Here is a 21,313-nt window from a genome sequence, read left to right on the forward strand (position 1 = left end):
ATGTTTTTTTGCTGAACCTTGCAGAATGGAAAAACGGGGTGCACTACACTTTCCCATCCTGCAGAGTTCTGCAAAAAAAAGTATACCTTTTTTAAAACATTTTTTTTTATAATGGAGCTTCATGGTGACGGATGCCACAGTATGGCATCTGTCTGAGGCATCCGTTAATTTATGCGTTTTTTGTGTATATTGAATGTATTACAAAAACCCAGCCTTACGTGTCCGATCCAGCACTTGTATTATTTTTGTTGCTCTGCTCATCTAACAGAGCAGAACAACATAAATGGTGCTGTGAACGGGGCCTAAGAGGTGGGGATTTATGCAGGGGACCATTACTAAATACCATCAGGCAATTATAGCGAAGTCCGGTGCTTTATCAGTTGGCTATAATAGCCTGCCTTCACTACACCGTACACTACATGCATCAGTGTGTCATGTATGCATGGGTGTGTGATGTATGTAGTGTCATGTATGCATGGGTGTGTGATGTATGTAGTGCCGTGTGTGTGTGTGTGTGTGTGATGTATGTAGTGCCGTGTGTGTGTGTGTGATGTATGTAGTGCCGTGTGTGTGTGTGTGATGTATGTAGTGCCGTGTGTGTGTGTGTGATGTATGTAGTGCCGTGTGTGTGTGTGTGATGTATGTAGTGCCGTGTGTGTGTGTGTGATGTATGTAGTGCCGTGTGTGTGTGTGTGATGTATGTAGTGCCGTGTGTGTGTGTGTGATGTATGTAGTGCCGTGTGTGTGTGTGTGTGATGTATGTAGTGCCGTGTGTGTGTGTGTGATGTATGTAGTGCCGTGTGTGTGTGTGTGATGTATGTAGTGCCGTGTGTGTGTGTGTGTGATGTATGTAGTGCCGTGTGTGTGTGATGTATGTAGTGCCGTGTGTGTGTGATGTATGTAGTGCCGTGTGTGTGTGATGTATGTAGTGCCGTGTGTGTGTGATGTATGTAGTGCCGTGTGTGTGTGATGTATGTAGTGCCGTGTGTGTGTGATGTATGTAGTGCCGTGTGTGTGTGATGTATGTAGTGCCGTGTGTGTGTGATGTATGTAGTGCCGTGTGTGTGATGTGTGTGTGTGTGTGATGTATGTAGTGCCGTGTGTGTGTGATGTATGTAGTGCCGTGTGATGTATGTAGTGTGTGTGTGATGTATGTAGTGCCGTGTGTGTGTGTGTGATGTATGTAGTGCCGTGTGTGTGTGTGTGATGTATGTAGTGCCGTGTGTGTGTGTGTGATGTATGTAGTGCCGTGTGTGTGTGTGTGTGTGTGTGTGTGTGATGATCACACAATGCTGTCACCTTGATGTCGGAGCTATTTTTCATCTCTGAGAAATCCTCTTTAGCTCCTCCGCCGCCATGTTTCCCGGGGTCCTTGTACAGCACGCCCCGCTCTCCTTACTGGAAAACCTCCCAGGAGCCGGACCCTCCGGCTTCACCTGCTGCAGGGCGCTGTATTGCTCTGGTGCCTGCCCAAACCAACCAATAGTAAAGCTCCTCATTCTATGGAGCTTTGCTATTGGTGAGTTCAGGCACAGGCAGCATCACTGCACTGCCCGTGACGTTCACAGCGCGGTCTGCTCTGTTGAATGTCAGGTAAAAGTCTAAGGCGTATTGGTACTCCTAAGGTTCCATTCACACGTCCGTGGTGTGTTGCGGATCCGCAACACACCCGCCCGGCACCCCTATAGAAATGCCTATTCTTGTCCGCAGCTGCGGACAAGAATAGGACATGCTCTATCTTTTTGCGGAGCTGCGGACCCAAAGATCGGGGCCGCGCTCCGCAAATGCGGATGCGGACAGCACACTGCATCCATTCCGTCCCCAAAGAGAATGAACGGGTCTGCACCCGTTCCGCAAAATTGCAGAACGGATGTGGACCCATTTTGCGGACGTGTGAATGGAGCCTTAGACTTTTTGCAGGGAGTAAAATGACCTGAACAGGCATTAATGACGCTTGTACAGGCGTTATTGCGACCTCTGATAATAACAATATATTAGTAAGTGGCTTGTATTAACTTTCTCTACATAACCAATACCACTTACTGAAGTTAGACAACCCCTTTAACGTTTCCAGGTAGAAGTAGTCGGTGTTAGTATCCTCAGCAAAAAAGAAGGAACCGTAAACTTTGCATCTGCTTATTGCACAGAAGACTTTTACTTTGGGCTCGATAACGTCATATGGGTTTTCTGAGATTCAGATTGTAACGTTGTGGTGATTGACCTTCCCACTGAGGTGAAAGGTAGCCATTCTGCGAATTCGTGTTCTTCCAACCAGCCCTGCAATCGATGCAGAAGTCAGCTCCGGAAGAATTTGTCATCTGTATGGCTCAGATCATGTTTTGTGGCTCTTGACGTTCCATACAATTACCCGGGTGACCTTCTAGGAGTATGCTCATACATGGCTCAAATCCTGTTCGCTGTGTCTTCCAAAGTCATTGCAAAAGAAAACGAAGTTAGACCAGCACCAAAGAGTAAGAAATAAAGTACAGGTGCGAGCTACCATGGCTGACATGCAAAAGAAAACCGTAACATACCAAGTTTTCCCTCTAGTTCCGAGATTAATTGGTTCCAAGAGGACCACTCTATGCTGAAACCATTGTAACTTGAGTAATTGGTTCCAAAGACCCAAAATGTCATCCAAGATGAGAGGAAATGAAGATTTAAGAAAATAAGCCGATAGTTGAGACAGTTTAATACCTACGGATGCTTCCGGCTGTATTAAATCTAAACTCAACAAACTGGATCCTGGTATGAAAATCATTGTAAGTCAATGGGCGCCGGATCATTTTATTTTACTAGACTGCACACAAAAGCGCAGCTTGCAGCGGTTTTGTGTCCAGTCAAAAAACGCAATAAATAAGGCCTTGTTAACACATCAGTTATTTCCATCAGTTTTTGTGAGCCAAAACCAGGAGTGGAGGCTACACAGAGATAAGGTATAATGAAAAGATCTGCACCCGTTCTGTTTTTTTTTTTTACTAGCACCTGGTTTTGGCTCACAATCACTGATGGGTATAACCTATCGGACCTCCGGCAGGCTGTTCCGTCGGGTGAACAGCTTGTCTGATCCGACCTGCCGCTAGTGAACGTGTGCCCCCGGACTGCCGCTCCGTTCCCATTGACTATAATGGGGGCGGAGTTCCTGCGGAGGCACGGCGAGAGGCTGCGGAATAAAACTACGACATGTCCGACATTTATTCCAGCGGCCTCTCGCTGTGCGCTGCCGTGACTCTGCCAAAACTCCGCCCCCATTATAGTCAATGGGGACGAAGCGGCAGTCCGGGGGAACACGTTCACTAGCGGCAGGACGGATCCGACAGGCTGTTCACCCGACAGAACAGGCTGCCGGAGGTCCGTGTCACTAGTGTGAAAGTAGCCTTAAATGACACGGATCCGTTCTAATTCCGGGTTTGAGATCCTCTGCCGGATCTCAAAACCGGAAAGCTACAACGCAAGTGTGAAACGGGCCTAACTTTATTTTTTGCATAGTACATTTTGGAGCGTGGAAAGTTTGTAATGTTTTGCGTGTCTTGAAGTTGGGTGTATTGCTACTTGGGAACTTGGTCACCTAATGCTCCTCTTCTGAATATCTTGCTTCCACCGACGCAATCTCGCTTACCAGGTTTCCAGCCTGGGCTATAGATGGAACCTCACTTCTGCAGTCCAGGACAGGGGAGGATGAATTCCTGTCCCTGGTGCATGCGCAGATGTGGTGGATTCAGAGCGCAGGCAGGAAACTGTAGCATGTAATGGTTGGTAGAAGCAGGATTTCAGAAGGAGCATCAAGTGATCGGACCCAGAGTGGTCAGTTAATGCAACTTTGAGATGGTAAGTTTCTGGTTGGCCTTATCTGCTGCATTTCTCCTCCACACTAGAGCAGATACACTTTGAACGTGCCCTCCCATGATTAAAGGGAATCTTTCACCAGCGACCTCCCTGTCCAACTATTTGCATAGATGTAGAGCTGTAGTTGACCTGATTAAAGTGATGTTCATCTTTTATTGATCTAAGGTATCGTTCCTGAGTTATGATACCTTTTCCTTATATGCAAATTAGGTATTTGGTGCAATAAAGCAGTCACCGTTGCATTTGTTGTACTGGGCTGGGCCTCCCACACTGAATATACTTACCTGGCTCCCCGCTCACTGTGCCAGTCTTGGTCCCCGCACCACTGCTGCTGCTCCTCCCTGTGCGCAGATGAAAACATCCGATGTCAAGGGTGTGGGGGGGGGGGGGGGCAGCCAATGGCAGGCGGGGACGAGCTTCCCTAGCATCACAGGTTACGCTAAGGAGGCTCATCCCCCGCCCCCGCCTGCCATTGGCTGCTCCCCCCAGACACTGGATGTTTTCATCTGCGCACGGGGACCAGGGGGGAGCCAGGTAAGTATATTCAGTGTGGGGGAGCCCGACATATTGGGGGCCTTTTTATAGGATTGGATAACCCCTTTAAGCTCCACTCCTTTCTATGGACAGTCCCTTCCTGGCTGCTTTGCCACTGCCTGCACCTGTCAATCAAAGCAGAGGAGGGGCTGGCCACAGATGAGACCAGAGCTTGGGTGCAATAAAAGTAATTGTGACACCCTCTTGGCACCAAACTCCTCATTTTCATATTCGGAAAAAGCGAGCTGGTACCAAGCATGGAGCAGGTAAATAGGTTTCTCTAAACAGATCCTGCTGACTGGGGTGGAATAAAATAAAATAAAAATCCTGGACAACCCCTTTAACATACCGTAATTTAGAATAAAAGGGATGGAAATGTCCTTCCTGTTGTGTGATGATGTCCAGTATGTGGGCTGGAAAGATCATGTGGAGCCATTTCTCTTGTATTTCAATATAATACCCATACACTAATCAGTGACATTGAGGCATCCTGCACAGAATGAATGTACGCAGGAGAGCAGCATCTTAAGGACAATGAGTCCTAATTCTTCATTTTAGTTTTTATTGGGAATGGATGTTTTAATCAAATAGGGCTTTATATGTAAAATGATTTGGATAAAGTGTATGGATAATTCCTATTATGTGTGAATTCTGAGATTCAGAACAGAAGAAAGGGCTAAGAATAACCACTAATCAGTGGTGATGCCATGTACTCTGGTAGGAGGATTGAGTATTGCTTCGTAGATATACATGTTCTATCTTCTGTAAGGATTTGGCAATGATTCTGAATTAAAGGGCTTTATCGCTAAACTGGTTTATGATCTAAACTTCTGAGGGTGGTGCTCAAACATAAAAAAAAATCGTTACTCTCCTTACAGATTCCTTGCCTCCGCATTCCCAACATTGCCAGCTCCTCTGTTGCTCCTGTAGTAACGCTGCCTGTTCCTCCGCCACCTTCTGCTTCCTGGTCCAGGGTCACGGGATGGCCGGTCTCATGTCTGTGTCATCATATCATCTGTGGACCAGGAAGCAGAGTGTGGCGTGGGAGATCTGGGAGGTGAACACCATCTTCATCAATTTAGACCATACTTGGTCTAAACCCTTTTAAGGAGTAGACTTGTAAAAACTTTCTTAAAGCTAAAGGGAGTCATTTATCAAAGTCCGGTTTTTGATGTCCCCTGTGCCACCAAATTTATGACGAGGCACACGCCTTCTCATATTTTATGAAGAGAGTGTGGCTCGTCATCGATTTTAAGCTCATCCTTCAGCAGTCAGATTGAAATCTACTACAGCCTGTAGCTGGAGTGGATATCAGTAAACTGCTGTAAATGGTTGTGAATGTTCTGGAATTGAGTGGCTCTGCCCACGCTATGCCCCCACCACTGCCCCTTTTCTAAAAAGTGCTGAGGGCCTTATAGAAATGCCACTTGCACCTAAATTTAAGCACAATGATGTTTAAAACGTTGGCAAACCCGCAACCCAAGGAACTCTGAGAATTTTTTTAGAAGAGAGTTGCTCTCCTGCAAAGCTCCAATCAAGCCATTGAACGGCAGCACAAGCATAACAGCCCCGGTAACCATGAGGAGCAAGACGGGGTCAAAGTCAACTTTTTTTTTTTTTTTACCCCAGTTTCTGGCATACAGGGGTATAGTAAATGGCCCCCAAAATGTCTTTGTTACCCATTGCAGCCAATCCCAGCACAACTTTTCAAATGCACTATAAGAAATGAAAGCCGTGCTGTGGTCAGCAGAGATGATCTCCCTCTAGATGTCTAGGCTGTGAAATGAACACTTATTGTTCTGCATAGGAATCTGCATAGATGAAAGGGGCCCCATAGCAAACATTGAAGCATAAAACCCATAACCACCTGGGACAGGACTTGTTGGGCTTGTTTGCCCACCATCTCTTTTCCAGGATGTTTGGGTTAGTTCCTCACACCCATGTATGGTAACATTGTAGGGTCTGTGAAAAGGGGATCCTTGCATAGGTAGTCACCAAAATACGAGCTGTTACCAGCAGGTGGCCCGATACAAACCACGTTGACTCCCTCTATGGTACACACACCCTTGTTTGGACCATACAAATAACATGAAGGGCGTTCTTTATATATGTCGTTTTTCTCATTGATTTATTATCTTCAGTGCAGAATTTTTATAGCGATGCTTATTGCATCCCTGCAGTACGACATTTAAAATGACATTACAAAGAACCTTAATTACAGTTGTGCTTTGCTTTTAGGATTAGGTTTCATCTTCAAAGTCATAACATTTTATGATGCTGGGGATGCAGATTCCTCTATTTATTAAAGGAGCTGTCTACTCAAAAAATACTTCTATAAAGACTGTTGTGATTGGGCATGAAATGAACCTGGCACCCATTATTACTTAGGAGATTTACCAGGAGATTCCTTTTTAGTATTAGGGTCCGGCCACGCGTGGGGTAAACGCTATGTATTTTCGGCAGCAGAACCACACGTTTTACAGTACCAGCAAAGTGCATGACATTTAGGGTTCTTTCACACTAGCGTTGTTAGGATCAGGCAAGCCATATATAAACGGAAAGCTTTTTTTCCCGGATCCGTTAGACGGAGTCCGTATCATCCGGAATAACTGATCCGATATTTTATTATTTTTTTTAAAAGATCAAGAGAGAAACCCGCTCCTCCTATATCCCGGCACATGCGCAGACCGGAAAACCAGATCTGGCGATGCGGCAATTTCCGGAACACTTGGTACCGGATCCGGCATTAATACATCTCTATGGAAATTAATGCCGAATCCGGCAAGTGTGGTATTGTTCCAGGGATTTTGACCCTTTACCGGATTTCCATACCGTAAAAGAATAACGCTAGTGTGAACGTACCCTTAACCAAATCTCTACTAGATCCTGCATAAACATTTGCAACATAAATTGACCTGCAGTGCAGATTTTAAATCCACATCATGCCATTTCCACAGCGGATTTCACCCATGGCAATACATAGGGTGTAATCCACAACAAATCTACCACCAAAATCCCAAAACGGATCAGTTTTTCCCTTAATGCATTCTGAATGGATAAGGATCCGGTCAGTTTGGCTCCGTTCCGCCTCCATTCCGCTTTGGAGGCAGACACCACGCTTGCAGCGTTTTGGTGTCCGTCTGATGAAACTGAGCCAAACGGATCCGTCCTGGCACACAATGTAAGTCAATGGGGACGGATCCGTTTTCACTGACACAATATGGCACAATAGATAACTGATCCGTCCCTCATTGTCTTTCAACGGTGTTCAAGACGGATCCGTTTTGGCAATGTTAAAGATAATATGCATGCGGTTGTATTATCTGAACGGATGCGTTTGTGCAGATCCATGACGGAGTGTGAAAGTAGCCTAAAAGATACACAATGTTCTCGCTATAGGCGTCCACTGAGATTTTATGATGTTTGGTCTTCAGACTGCATGGTTACGGCTACAGTAACTGCATTTTGCAGCGATTCATCTGATTAAACAAGGGTGAAATTAAAGTGAACTCGGTCACACTGTGCTGGGACGCACTGTTTTTCTATTAATATGTTTCACATCCGATTAGGCCAGTGTATTTGATTTTCATACATTATCACTCAACGGTGTTGATATAAGCATGATTTATTGTTGTCTAATTAACTAGCTGGGAAACAAGTCCATGAGAATCCATTTTTAACTTGTGACTCGTTGCGTCATATCATTGCACAAAATATCTAATTTAAGGCCACATTACCTAGAAGGACTCGGCATTACCCTCTGAATGAGGTTAAAACCAAAGATGCATATAACCTAAAGTCATTTCATAGGTTCAGAGGAAATTTACGGGAAAAAAAAGCAAACCGTTGCAACAGGTATCTACTGTATGGGTGAGGGACTCTTACCTAAGCTGACTTTACACGTGCTGTTTTTGTATATTGTGCCAACATTTAGTTAGAGGACATGCAGATTTTTTCCATTGACTTCATTAGCAATGAAAATCCAGGTAATGACTAGTTGCGGTATTTCCTGATTTAAAAATAGTGATGTGTTGCATGTGAGAACATTGGCATAGGCACCTTGGCACTGCCAAGATATTTCTATCACTATTAAATGTGGCACAACAATATATACAAACTTGTTGGACCTTTGCATGGATTTCCTAGGTCAGATTTTCAGTAGAAGGCATCTCTGAGCAATTCCAAAGGTGTTGAGGCTCTGTATGAAGTCCTTTTATTCTGGAGATCGCGATGGTCAGAGATATCCGACCACTAATGTGATCTTCTCACTTGTATCACATATAAGATAATATTGGCTGAGCTATGACTCCCCAAAATAAGTGTACTCTATATGCAGGTAGATGGTGCTTGCCAAGGAGATTGCAACCATACGTCTTCTCTAAAGGAACCAGCGTGGCCTTGTCATTGCCAGGCCACAGATGCTCATCCATAAGAGCGATGCAGGCACTTACCTTCAAACTGTGCTGTAGTCTACCATCGCTTGCTAGGATGCAGGCTCCTCTGGTTGGCGATATTGTTTCCCACCACTGTGATGTCCCAGGTGACCTGGTCTCACAAGATAAGCTCCCCTCAGCGAGGAGCATCTGTGTTCTAGAAGAAAGGACGCTGCTCTGACACTTTGCACGATGAGTGGACAGTATCAAACCGGAAACATGGCTCTGCCTGTAGAGATGAGAAGTGGTTGCCACCATCTTGGCAAGCCACTTCCTTAGGGCTCATGCACATGAACATTGCCTGTTTTGCAGTCCGCAAATTGCGGATCCACAAAACGTAGAAACCAGACGCGTGTATTCTGCATTTTGCAGAATGGAACGTACGGGCAATAATAGAACAGTACTAACCTTGACTGTAATGCGGACAATATTAGGACATGTTCTATTTTCTTGCGACACGGAATGTATACGGAGTTATTTCTGTTGTTTTTGCAGCCCCATTGAAGTGAATGGTTCCACATATGGGCCGTAAAAAAAAAATATAATAATGGAACGGACACCGAAAAAAAAACAAAAAACGTTTTTGGGTATGAGCCCTTATTGCTTCTATTTCACAGTTTATTTTGGGGGCCAAAGTGGGTGCAGGGCAAAAAAAAAAAGAAACACTACAGCATTACTCAGACCGGCATCCCACTGGTTGGTATAGATGGCCTTCTTCCAAACAATGACAAGTTCTCTTTCAAGTAAATTTGTGAAAGTTTTATGGTGTAGCCATGTAAAAGGTATGTTTTTCCTGAAAATTGCACCAAAATATGCTGCTAAAAACACCTAACATTAATCGCTCATTGATTATAATGGAAATCAGTGCCGTAGTTCACTGGAGATAAAGAATGAGCATGTTCCTTCTTGACCTTGAATGGGGCTAAATCTCGCTTCAGCCATGGATTACGTGGCAAATAAATGCCAGATTTTTGCACCGCGTGAACACACCTTCACGTCTGTATTTGTAGGCATGGGTACCGCAGGACTGCTATGGGTTATATTTGACTGCAACATATTCTTTTCATTCTCCCTTGACATCGTTTTAACCAAGTTGTGTTTCCTCCGCAGCCGACTTGAACAATGTGAGATTCTCGGCGTACAGAACTGCCATGAAACTGAGGAGACTGCAGAAAGCTCTGTGCTGTAAGTACTTGGATGTGCTGATTGTAATCCGCCGCGGTACAGTTTGACTTTCCAGTCCCTGCTTTTTCCTACATGAATTGACTTGCAAGCGTTTAACAGCCAGAGAATAAAGCTGGTGGTTGTTGTGCCTCATAAATGAATTACCCACAGCAATGCAGCAGCTGCTTAATGATCTTTAGATTCCTGATTATATTTTCCGTTCTGTAATTGAAGTTGGCGTTAACATTTGCGCACTGAACTTTGTGAAACACCTAAACAATCAGATGACACTTTATCAGTTTAATGTGTCCCACTGTTTTGTCTCAGTCCCAGGGGAGAGTCATTACCCATCCTTAAAACTAGAAAACACAGTTTTGTCTTATTTATGTCTACGAAACTGAATTGAGCAAAGGATAATGGCTTCACTTCCTGAAGAGGCAAAGCAAAAGTAACTGAAGCAGAAAACGCAGAGACTTAAAGGGCCAGTAAACCTGATCCACAGGTTACGTTACAGGAAGAAGCTGTTAATGGGTTCCGGGAGTTTGGTTCCTGACTGTATTTTATTTAGTTTAGTAGACAGGCTTTTTTTTTTTCTATTTCTTTTATCTACTGTATAATGCACTGCCATGCCATGTAGCTTCTGAGATCATTTTCTTCGCAGCATTTTACTTATTTTTGGCCAGGAAACCACTTCAAGGGCTTCTCCAGGAATATTGAATTTTTAGCAAGTGTCCAACAACCTGTCTCTCTAAGCGGAAGATTCATACCTGCCTACTTCCTGCCTTTCTGTCCATCTTCTGGTTCCCACAGTGTTGACATCCGGTAGAGCATGGGCGTAGTCTCATGCTCTGCTGCAGTTAATGACTGGTGTCTGCTTAATTTCTAGAGAACCCCTTTAAACATCTAGAAAAAGACCTTCACATACTACTACGTGCACTTGACCCATCTTCTAGTAAAAACCAGGAGGAAGTAGACCTATTATTTCTGGCATGTGTGAACCTCAGTAGATGTTTCTCATATATACTGCTGTATACCCCTGGGTTGTGCAGAATCCTTCAGATCAATCGCTCTCAATTGTGTGATTTGGGGCTGACCTGCAATGCGGCGTATACTTCCAGCATATAATCCATGGGATGCTTTCATTGTATAGTCTAGCATATCCATTGGGTATAATCGGTCAGACATGATGAGTATCATCTTGACACGTGTGGCTGGTATGTGTTTAGCATCTTATTATTATTTATTATTATTATTATTATTAATACTATTATTAATATCTGCATTGAAACAGATGGTTGACTATGCTTTTCACTGCAGAGCCATCCCACTAGAAACATATAGAGATAAGGTGATGGTTTTGTGTCACAAATTATGGCACTATAACTTTTCAGGTTGGCATAAACAAACGGGCATGGTTTCTCCGGAGTGGGCACTGCCTTCTGTTGAACTGTAGGTTTATTTTCACCATGCAAATCTGTGCTTGCAAATATGGCATGCCACTTAAAGGGGTTCTGCAGTTTTTTTTTAAACTGATGATCTATCCTCTGAATAGATCATCAGCATCTGATCGGCGGGGGTCCGACACCCGGGACCCCTGCCGATCAGCTGTTTGAGAAGGCAGCGGCATTGGCAGTAGCGCCGCAGCCTTCTCGCTGTTTACCGCAGGCCCAGTGACGTCACAACTAATATCAATGGCTTGGGCGCAGCTAAGCTCTGTTCACTTGAATAGATACTAGTCATGATGTCACTGGGCCTGCGGTAAACAGCGAGAAGGCCGTGGCGCTACTGCCAGCGTCGCTGCCTTCTCAAACAGCTGATCGGCAGGGGTCCCAGGTGTCGGACCCCCGCCGACCAGATGCTGATGATCTATCCAGAGGATAGATCATCAGTTTAAAAAAAAATTCAGAAATCCTTTAATGATGATGTGGCACTTAATATGGTTGGCACAATTTAATTCAAACATATGAATTAAGACGGGTTTATAAAAGACCATTCTTAACAAATCTATCCCATAGAGTTGTAGTTTTGAATGGTAGTCTCTTGACGATGTATACAACTGTGCAGCATACAGATACTTGCATCAGGGCTAAACATTGGGCACATACCATGGGATATGCCCCTAAAGGTGTACACAAGGGGAATGTATAAGTGGCTTTACACCACTTTTATGGTGTAAAAAAAGGAACAAATCTTGTCTCGAGCCACAATTGCCAATTAACGAACTTCTCGTCGCTAACTAAAGTAACAAGAAACGTAAGCTCCACTTAGCAGAAGGGTGCGTGGCCTCCTATGGACATCAGTTATCAATGTAAATCATGGCGCTAATAGTAGGTATAGACTAGCTTTCTGGCACATAGACAACCAAAGATGTGCCAAATGTATTAAAAGGCATGCTTGGCTCATTGCACTCCAGTTTACTTTGGATTAAGACCGGCATATGAAACTCCAGCCTTAAAGGAGTTGGCCAATTTATACATAAATTTCTTAAAAATAAAAAAAAAGCCATAAATAGTAATATTTGATTAATACAACCACAAAAGACTTTATTATACTCCAGCTGTGACAGTGAAGGCCTTGGCTGCCCCGGTACAGAATCCCTTGTTGCCATTTTGCCCCTATGGACGCAGAGGATGCCGGGTTTCTCGTTTTACGTCACAGGCAGGCTGGGGTTGGGTACAGTACAAAGCCATTTGCAGTTGCCGTAATCAGACGTTTTTCGAAATGTATGTATAAATTGGTCAAAACCTTTAACCCTCAGTTTATTAACAGAATCTTGTATTTTGTTTTGCTCCCTATATAGTTCTGTGTAATAAGGTGTTTTCTCGATGGTTTACTTGCACACACAGTATTTTAAGCATTCCTCTCCTCCTTATTCTGAGCATCTTGTTAACTTTTGTTGCTTTTGTGCTACTGAGCTCTGTAACTAAACCTTCAAAGACCCCCACATTTCTAGGAGAGCTTGATCTGAGAAGAGTTTGCCAAAACTGAAGAATCCCTTCACGATAATATGTTGAGCCGGAGTATAGCCTCAGTGATGAATCCCCTATAAGCCTGTAGAGCAGAGGTCGCGACCCTCGAAAAAACATTCCTATACAGTTCCCATATGTATGCTTTCTTTTTACTGAAGAGTATTCCCCTGGGGAGCCTGCCGGCTTCTAGCCATAGAGAAGAGTGAAAGCATTCACTACTTTTCCTTTAGTCCTTTCAGTCATCTGCGTCTGCATTGTGCAGAGTGCAGACATTAGGAGTCAGGCAGGTAGTGAAAGCTTCCTGGGGGAGGGTGTCGTGCTGTTACCATGACAACCAAAGATTTTCTGGGACCATGATTACCACTGCCACAGTAGCTCAATGATTTTGTCCAAACTACAAATCAAACCTCTGGGGTTTGCAATTGTTTCTTGTAGTAACAATGTAATTCAAAGATAATTCACCAACATCTTTATGGGTTCTTTTGCTCTGTTGTGTTTTTTTTTAATAGTGTCATATTAGTGTTGTGTGTTTCTAATACTACGTCGTGTTGGTGGCGGGTATTTCTTTATTCTGTCATGTTAGTATTGTGTGTTTCTAATACTACATTGTGTTGGTGGCGGGTATTTCTTATATTCTGTCATGTTAGTATTGTGTGTTTCTAATACTACGTCGTGTTGGTGGTGGGTATTTCTTATATTCTGTCACGTTAGCATTGTGTGTTTCTAATACTACGTCGTGTTGGTGGCGGGTATTTCTTTATTCTGTCATGTTAGTATTGTGTGTTTCTAATACTACGTCGTGTTGGTGGTGGGTATTTCTTATATTCTGTCATGTTAGTATTGTGTGTTTCTAATACTACGTCGTGTTGGTGGTGGGTATTTCTTATATTCTGTCACGTTAGCATTGTGTGTTTCTAATACTACGTCGTGTTGGTGGCGGGTATTTCTTTATTCTGTCATGTTAGTATTGTGTGTTTCTAATACTACGTTGTGTTGGTGGTGGGTATTTCTTATATTCTGTCACGTTAGCATTGTGTGTTTCTAATACTACGTCGTGTTGGTGGGTATTTCTTATATTCTGTCACGTTAGCATTGTGTGTTTCTAATACTACATTGTGTTGGTGGCGGGTATTTCTTATATTCTGTCATGTTAGTATTGTGTGTTTCTTATACTACGTCGTGTTGGTGGTGGGTATTTCTTATATTCTGTTGTCTTATCATTGTGTGTTTCTAATACTCAGTTGTATTTCCATATTTATTTGATTGCATCTATTGAGGACCTATGCCTGTAAACACAGATCCAGTTTTCTTCATTGCCTTAAACTTTTCCATTAGAGCCGTTTGTATGATATACCTTTTTATTCAATTCACTTGTGTGCACCCTGGTGTGGATTCTGAGTTATTGGAGGACCATCTTAGGTCAGTGGCCAGCAGGTATTTGGTTCCTTATAGTCTTGGCTTTTGTATGCAAAATCTTTCATGAAACAGCAGCTTGGTGGCCTTGCAGATATCTTTCCTAAAAAATGGCTAGTAAGTGGCTTTAGATGGAGTTGGATAGATTCGGAGAGATCTTTACTATTGGAGACTAGTCCATAACCTGTGGAGTGGTCCACCATTGCTTCAACAGCCTGGTTCCAGCGAAAACATTACAAGTTCTATGAAGTCCTTTTAAACGAAAATCCCCCCCTTCTTTTTTTTTTTTTTTTTTAATCCTAGGGCACAATGACCTTAAAGTAATTTCAAAGGAGAATTTAGCTGAGAAACGCAGCTTGACGTTTGTCTAAAAAGCCTAGAGTGCATACAATTTCGTAGCTGTGGAAATCAATGCCTATTCAAGGCCGTACTTTATGCTTTATGACAGTGGTCCCAACCTTTTTTTTGCACCAAGGACCAGTTTCATGCAAGACCATTTTCCTAGGGACGGGGAATCTAGTCGGCGCTCACTGATTCACGTGCATAACAAAACACAAGGTGCATATTAAAATATATAACCCTATGTATGAGGCGGCTGGGGCCAAGGTGACGTTATACTGTATGGGGCCACGAGGTGACCTATTGCATGGGGCCACAAAGGCATTATACTGTACGAGGTGGCTGGGGACAAGGTGACCTTATACTGCATGGGGTGGGCCAAATGGTGACCTTATACTGCATGGGGTGGGCCAAATGGTGACCTTATACTGCATGGGGTGGGCCAAATGGTGGCATTATACTGCATGGGGTGGGCCAAATGGTGGCATTATACTGCATGGGGTGGGCCAAATGGTGGCATTATACTGCATGGGGTGGGCCAAATGGTGGCATTATACTGCATGGGGTGGGCCAAATGGTGACCTTATACTGCATGGGGTGGGCCAAATGGTGACCTTATACTGCATGGGGTGGGCCAAATGGTGACCTTATACTGCATGGGGTGGGCCAAATGGTGACCTTATACTGCATGGGGTGGGCCAAATGGTGACCTTATACTGCATGGGGTGGGCCAAATGGTGGCATTATACTGCATGGGGTGGGCCAAATGGTGACCTTATACTGCATGGGGCAACAAACCCCCCCCCCCCCCCCCTCCATACAATATCTATTCAGTGTCTGCATGGCATAAATAGCTGAGGGCTTGCTGGGCTTTGTAGTGCACTTAAGGCTATAGGTTGCTTCTTTAACTAGCTTATTGTATGATGCAAACAGTGACAACCCCATGACAGCAGCTCGGGCCCGCACAGCACACAGGGTCATGCGCTGCAGGTAGTCACCAGCCCCAGTAATGTACAGCAAGCCACGCTAACCTGAAACCACTACACTTCTGACTGTGCTAAGCACCGCCCCCAATCCATTTATAGCCAATCATTTGTCTTACTACTAACCAATCATCGGGCCTGTTATAGCTGCTCTCACATCAGGTGTACATGAAAGAAGCACTGGGATTGGCTGGGAGCAGCTGCCTGAGGGATTGGCATACTGGTATGGAGATTGCCGACTCCTGCATTTCTCCTTGTCTGTATTGGCACGGCCCGGCAAACAATCATCCAGGGCCCGGTCCTGGGCCGCGGACCGGTGGTTGGGGACCTCTGCTTTACGTGATAGAAATGCAGTACTTATTACTAAGTAGCTAAACTGAGGTTGTCATATATCCCTATTTTCAAGTGTGTCTTGTGCTGACAGGCATGATGGCCTGGCAAGGCCTGAAAATGACATTTGATTTGACTGTCAGAAAGCTTTTGAACTATTGTATTACCAGTATATTTTGTTCCCAGCGCACAGATGAATAGAAAAAGTAATGTCTCCATGTTTCCGTGCGCGCTCTTTCAGTGAGGAATGGCCGCATTGACCAGTTTATATATTGTACTTGGCTCCTTGTGATGAGAATGATTGCGATGGTTATTTATCGCCTCAGCCCTTTTTACTATTCAATATGGCAATAAAAACCATAATAATTTCCCTCTGTACGAAAGAGTTATGCATGGCTTTTGCTGAAATGATGGGAAAATGTGAGCTGTTTGAATCCTGCGCTGCAAGGTAATGTGCAATAGAAGCAATTCATTTGGTTCTGGGGCCAAGAGCAGTATTTATAGGGTGTGGGAATGTGGTCCTTGGTTCGCAGCGAAGATGCCTCGTATTCAGTATTATGTAACTTTAGTCTTTAGTAGTGATTTGTCCATAGGAGTAGGCATTTACAGGTATCTGTTCTATAAATGATGGCATATCTTACATACAGTGCATGTTCATACCTTATAATATACATGGCATTCAGACTTCCAAGATACATATAGCACTAGATTACCAATGTGATTTGCTCAATGCATGCCACCCAAGTATAGCTATAGGATTATACACGTTTTTATGTCCTACTTTGTACTCCGTGCAGCCTTTTCCCCAATGTTATAACAATGTGAGCGTATCCTGAAATGTTATGCCAATGACCATAGTTGCTAACCTTATGATGCTCATTTTTATACTGTTTGCAGAAATGCCTAACATTAGTGAACATGGTATTCCAAGGCATTGACACCAGTGATTTGCAGCACTTGTTGCTAAGCAACAACCCTGACATACATTTAATAGCAAAACAAAAGTGTGTGTATATATACTGTATGTGTGTGTGTATATGTATATGTATATGTGTGTGTGTATGTATGTGTATATATATATATATATATATATATATATATATATATATATATATATATATAAAATTTCTTTTGCTTGTATTTTGATCCACTGTCTAATTTTAGACAAGTGATTGCTGACAGATGGGATGTATGCTCCTCTTTGTACTTCATTAAATACCACATTTTTTTGCTTTAGAAGATGCACTTTTCCCCCAAAATTGGTGGGAAAATGGCAGTGCGTCTTATAAAGCAAATGCTAATGAGTGATTGTAGCGCTGGTTGTACTCGCCACTCCCTGGTCTTCCGCCGGGCTGCTGCTGTGCTGTGTCCTTACTGCGTAGTGTGTCAGGACATAGTGCAGTATGAATTGATACAGTGCAGCGTCGGCAGAAGACCAGGTAGTGGTGAATACAGGAAAAGCGTGCTATCCAGAGCAGGAGAGGTAATTTTTATTTACTTTACTGCCTGATCTTAAGGCCCCCTGCACACGAACGTGTGCTTCCCATTGCAGTATTGCGGACCGCATTTGCGGATCCGCAATACACGGGTGCCGTTGTGTGGGCATTCCGCATCACGGATGCGGACCAATTCACTTGAATGGGTCTGAAGATGCGGCACGGAACGGAACCCTACGGAAGCACTACGGAGTGCTTCCGTGGGGTTTCGTCCAGTACTTCCGTTCCACAAAAAGATAAAACATGTCCTATCTTTTTGCCGAATGGCCGGATCGCAGACCCATTAAAGTGAATGGTCCACGATCCGCTGCGGCTGCCCCACGGACTGTGTTCGTGCATTGCGTGCCGCAGCACGACCACAGGCCCCCTGCACACGAATATGTGCACCCCAAGTCTGATGAACTGTGGGGGGAAGGGGGGGGGGGTCTAATATAAGTTCTGAGGTCTCAAAGATTGGGGGCCTGATCTGAGGTCTAATACAGATTGGAGGGTCTGGTCTGTAGTCTGGTAAAGATTGAAGGTCTGATCTGAGGTCTAATGAGAAATAGCTTTTCCTGTTTTCCTCCTCTAAAATCTAGGTGCGTCTTATGATCAAGTGCATCTTTATAAAGCAAAAAATAAAAGAAAAAATCCAATATATAATAGCATTTAAATATTGTCTTTAGTGATGATTTTCCATAACAGCCAGATATGTCCTTGCCCATTCAGTAATATTTTTGGAAGTACATGCCAATTATTGTTCTGTAGGCTAATACAGAACAGGCATGCCATGGTTTGTGTTAACGGCTCAGCACGACTGAAGTAACAAGTGCAGTGTATACAAATCTGTGAAAGTGTCTCCTCTCCTATTTTCTGCTTCACTTGGATTTCTATGAATTTGCATGTATAGCTGAACAGATGGAGATAGCTTTGTTAAGTGACAAGCCCATAAAAATAGCCGCGGCTGCCAAGAGATGTCTTGGAATTGGAAGCCCTGTGTGTAACAGCTTTAGGGAGAGGTGCTCTCGAGTGAATTGATATGAGGTACGCAGCTCACCTCATTGTCAGCCTTTCAGAATAAAGATTCATTGGAAAGGTGAACCCGTGGTAATCTGGTTACAGGGATACAGTCATATATTAACCAAGTCACCAGCGTGCTAGAAGAAGAGAGTTATATCCTGCCAAATAATCTCCTTCACCTTCACCGGTAGTTGCTTCATGCCGTACATAAATTATTTTAGCTTGGGGAAATATATATTCTGTCCCCATGACAGTGGAGGTTGGATTAAATCAATACTAAGGCATTCACTCTTCGTATAACTATGTGTAAAAGGTGTTCTGATATGGAGTTTTTTTTTCTCCTTATAAGCCTTGTTGAAGATGGTTTTCTACAAATCAGTTTTAGCCGGTAGAAGTGCTACAGCAAAGAACTTGGGATTTTAGTTTCTCAAAACACATACGGTCAAACCTCTCCACAAGATCACCTCTTTGAGTAGACCACCCACTTATCCAGACCAGGTTTTCAGTCCCACCATAAATTATGCATACTAGGTAGCCATCATCTTTGAAAAAGCCACTTACCTAGAAGACCACTTCTCAGTGCAATGTTGGATGGTTGCCTCAAAAAGGTTTTACTGTATAATGATATAGAATCACTTGTGTCAGGTAAATGTTTTATTGGGCAGCATTTTTGCCAGTCTTGTATATGGTGGTTTTGCACATGCTTCGATGATGGGTATGATTCAGCAATACAAACAAATAGTCAACTATAGGTTCTGATCATGAATGAGTTGTCTCTACATGTGACTTGACGTTGAGATGAAGTTGAAATTATAGTCACATGGTAAAGAGGTGTGGAAAAAGTCAATCAGCTGCCTGCACTTGAATGGTTTCTCATGGCAGTACACTTAAGATGCAAGACCATCAAGAGTTTGCATTTACACCTAGAGATTTGCTGGTCTTGCGAACAACATTTTTAGTATGTCTGAGGATTTGCGCTTGTTACATCTATCTGTAGTAGTTGCGTGAGTCTTTACATGTTGAAATGATCATAATCGATCAAAATTGGTAAAACATTGGACTTAAGGATGTAGTTACATTTATTTGGTGGTTGTATGGCATCCGTTAAGTTGTTGTCCTGGAATGTCAGAGGTCTTAATGGCAAGGTCAAGCGTTCACTAGTCTTCAACTACTTGACGATATATAGCCCTGATATAGTAGTACTGCAAGAAACGCACCTATGAGGTCAAAAAGTTTTGGATCTTAAACGACCATGGATGGGATCCATCTATCATGCGATTTACTCCACTATGCGAAGGGATTTTCCATCTTAATTCCTAAAAGCCTTCCCTTTTAGTTAATATCAGTCCAAATAGATACCTCCAGCAGATACGTGCTATTGCAGGCCAATATCAGAGGGCTGCAATATCTGATTATAGGTTTATATGTACCACCTCCATTCTGTAGGGGAATCTTAGATCTCATTATGAGTAAAGTTGCGATGTTTGTAGCAACCCACCTTATTATGGGTGACTATAATGCCACCCTAGATCCCATTAAAGATAGGCTACACATCCTCAGACTATACACAATAGAGCTCTTTCATATTGGGCGGACGCACATGGACTTGTAGAGGCTTGGAGGCGACTTCATCCTACCCTCTCACAGTTCTAATGCTACTCCGCCTCCACTGGATCAGCAGAGATCTACTACCCTATATTAGAACCGGGGATTACTTACCTAGAGGTATTTTGGATCATGCCCCCTTCTCCTGATTCTACCAGAGCCACTAGATGGTGGCAGCTAAACCCGATGTGGCTGGAGGTCCTCCCGGTGGCGAGTAGCAACTATGAAAACATGACACAATACTGGGCAGAAAATGAGGGGTCCTCAGATCCTTTGGTGGAATGGGATGCCTTTAAATCTGTGATGAGGGGAGCATTAATCCATGCAATAGCGACGCACAGGAGAGAACTGCGCATAACAGACTAGGTTGGAGGTAGAGGTCTCCAATAAGGAGCAAGAATTTCTAAGAGATCAGAGTAGTGAAAAGAGGGGGAACTGGTTGGAGGCGCAGTGTCTGTTCTGTTTACACCTCACAGATTATACTCACAAGAAATAGACAAATTTCTGATGGGGAAAAGAATGGTAGGGCTTTGGCCTACTTGGCTCGCTCAGAAACCCCCCAAACAGTAATTGCAGGTGTTATGTCTGACCAGGATGAATTTGTTATTGAGCCCCGAGAGGTGTCGTCAATTTGCCTCCTACTACTCTTCCTTATATGCCTCTAAAACTACTTATACTACAACAGATTTAACCGACTTTCTAGCTAGAATTCCAATCCCCTTTCTTGCACGGGAGGCTGGAGAGTCCTTGGCGACACGAATGATGGATATGGAGATTGAACTAGCTATCAAATCTCTGACAGCAAGGAAAGCTCCTGGACCGGAAGGGTTCCCTGCTGAACTGTATAAACTCCATTCAAAGGTGCATGGCGGCAGACTTCGGAAGCTTTTTGACCATGCTTTTGAACAAGGTGCTTTACCCCCTTCCTTCTATGAGGCTACTATTGTGGTGATACACAAGCCGGGTAGACCGCCGGATCAGTGTAACTCTTACATGCCTATCTCACTCCTGAACCCAGATGCTAAAATTTTAGCGAAGGTACTGGCACTGAGACTGAGAGAGGTGATCCTCTCAGTAGTGGGAGTGGACCAGTCGGTGTTTATGCCAGGGAGAACCACTGATATAAACTTGACGCCTATATACTAATCTTCAGGTCCAACATGATAACAGGGGCAAGAGTCTTGACATCATTAGACAATGAA

The 21,313-nt window shown here is 43.7% G+C and overlaps 1 protein-coding gene across 1 annotated transcript in view; it reads left to right on the forward strand.

Annotated features, from left to right (window-relative positions):
- DMD (dystrophin) overlaps window positions 1–21,313 on the forward strand; it is a 3,443,536-nt gene that overhangs the window by 3,307,181 nt on the left and 115,042 nt on the right. Inside the window, 1 exon segment of the mRNA XM_040424996.1 lies at window positions 9,924–9,998. Within this exon segment, the coding sequence (XP_040280930.1) occupies window positions 9,924–9,998 (75 nt within the window).

This window comes from Bufo bufo, chromosome 3, assembly GCF_905171765.1.
Source record: "Bufo bufo chromosome 3, aBufBuf1.1, whole genome shotgun sequence".
In the NCBI taxonomy this organism is placed as follows: domain Eukaryota; kingdom Metazoa; phylum Chordata; class Amphibia; order Anura; family Bufonidae; genus Bufo; species Bufo bufo.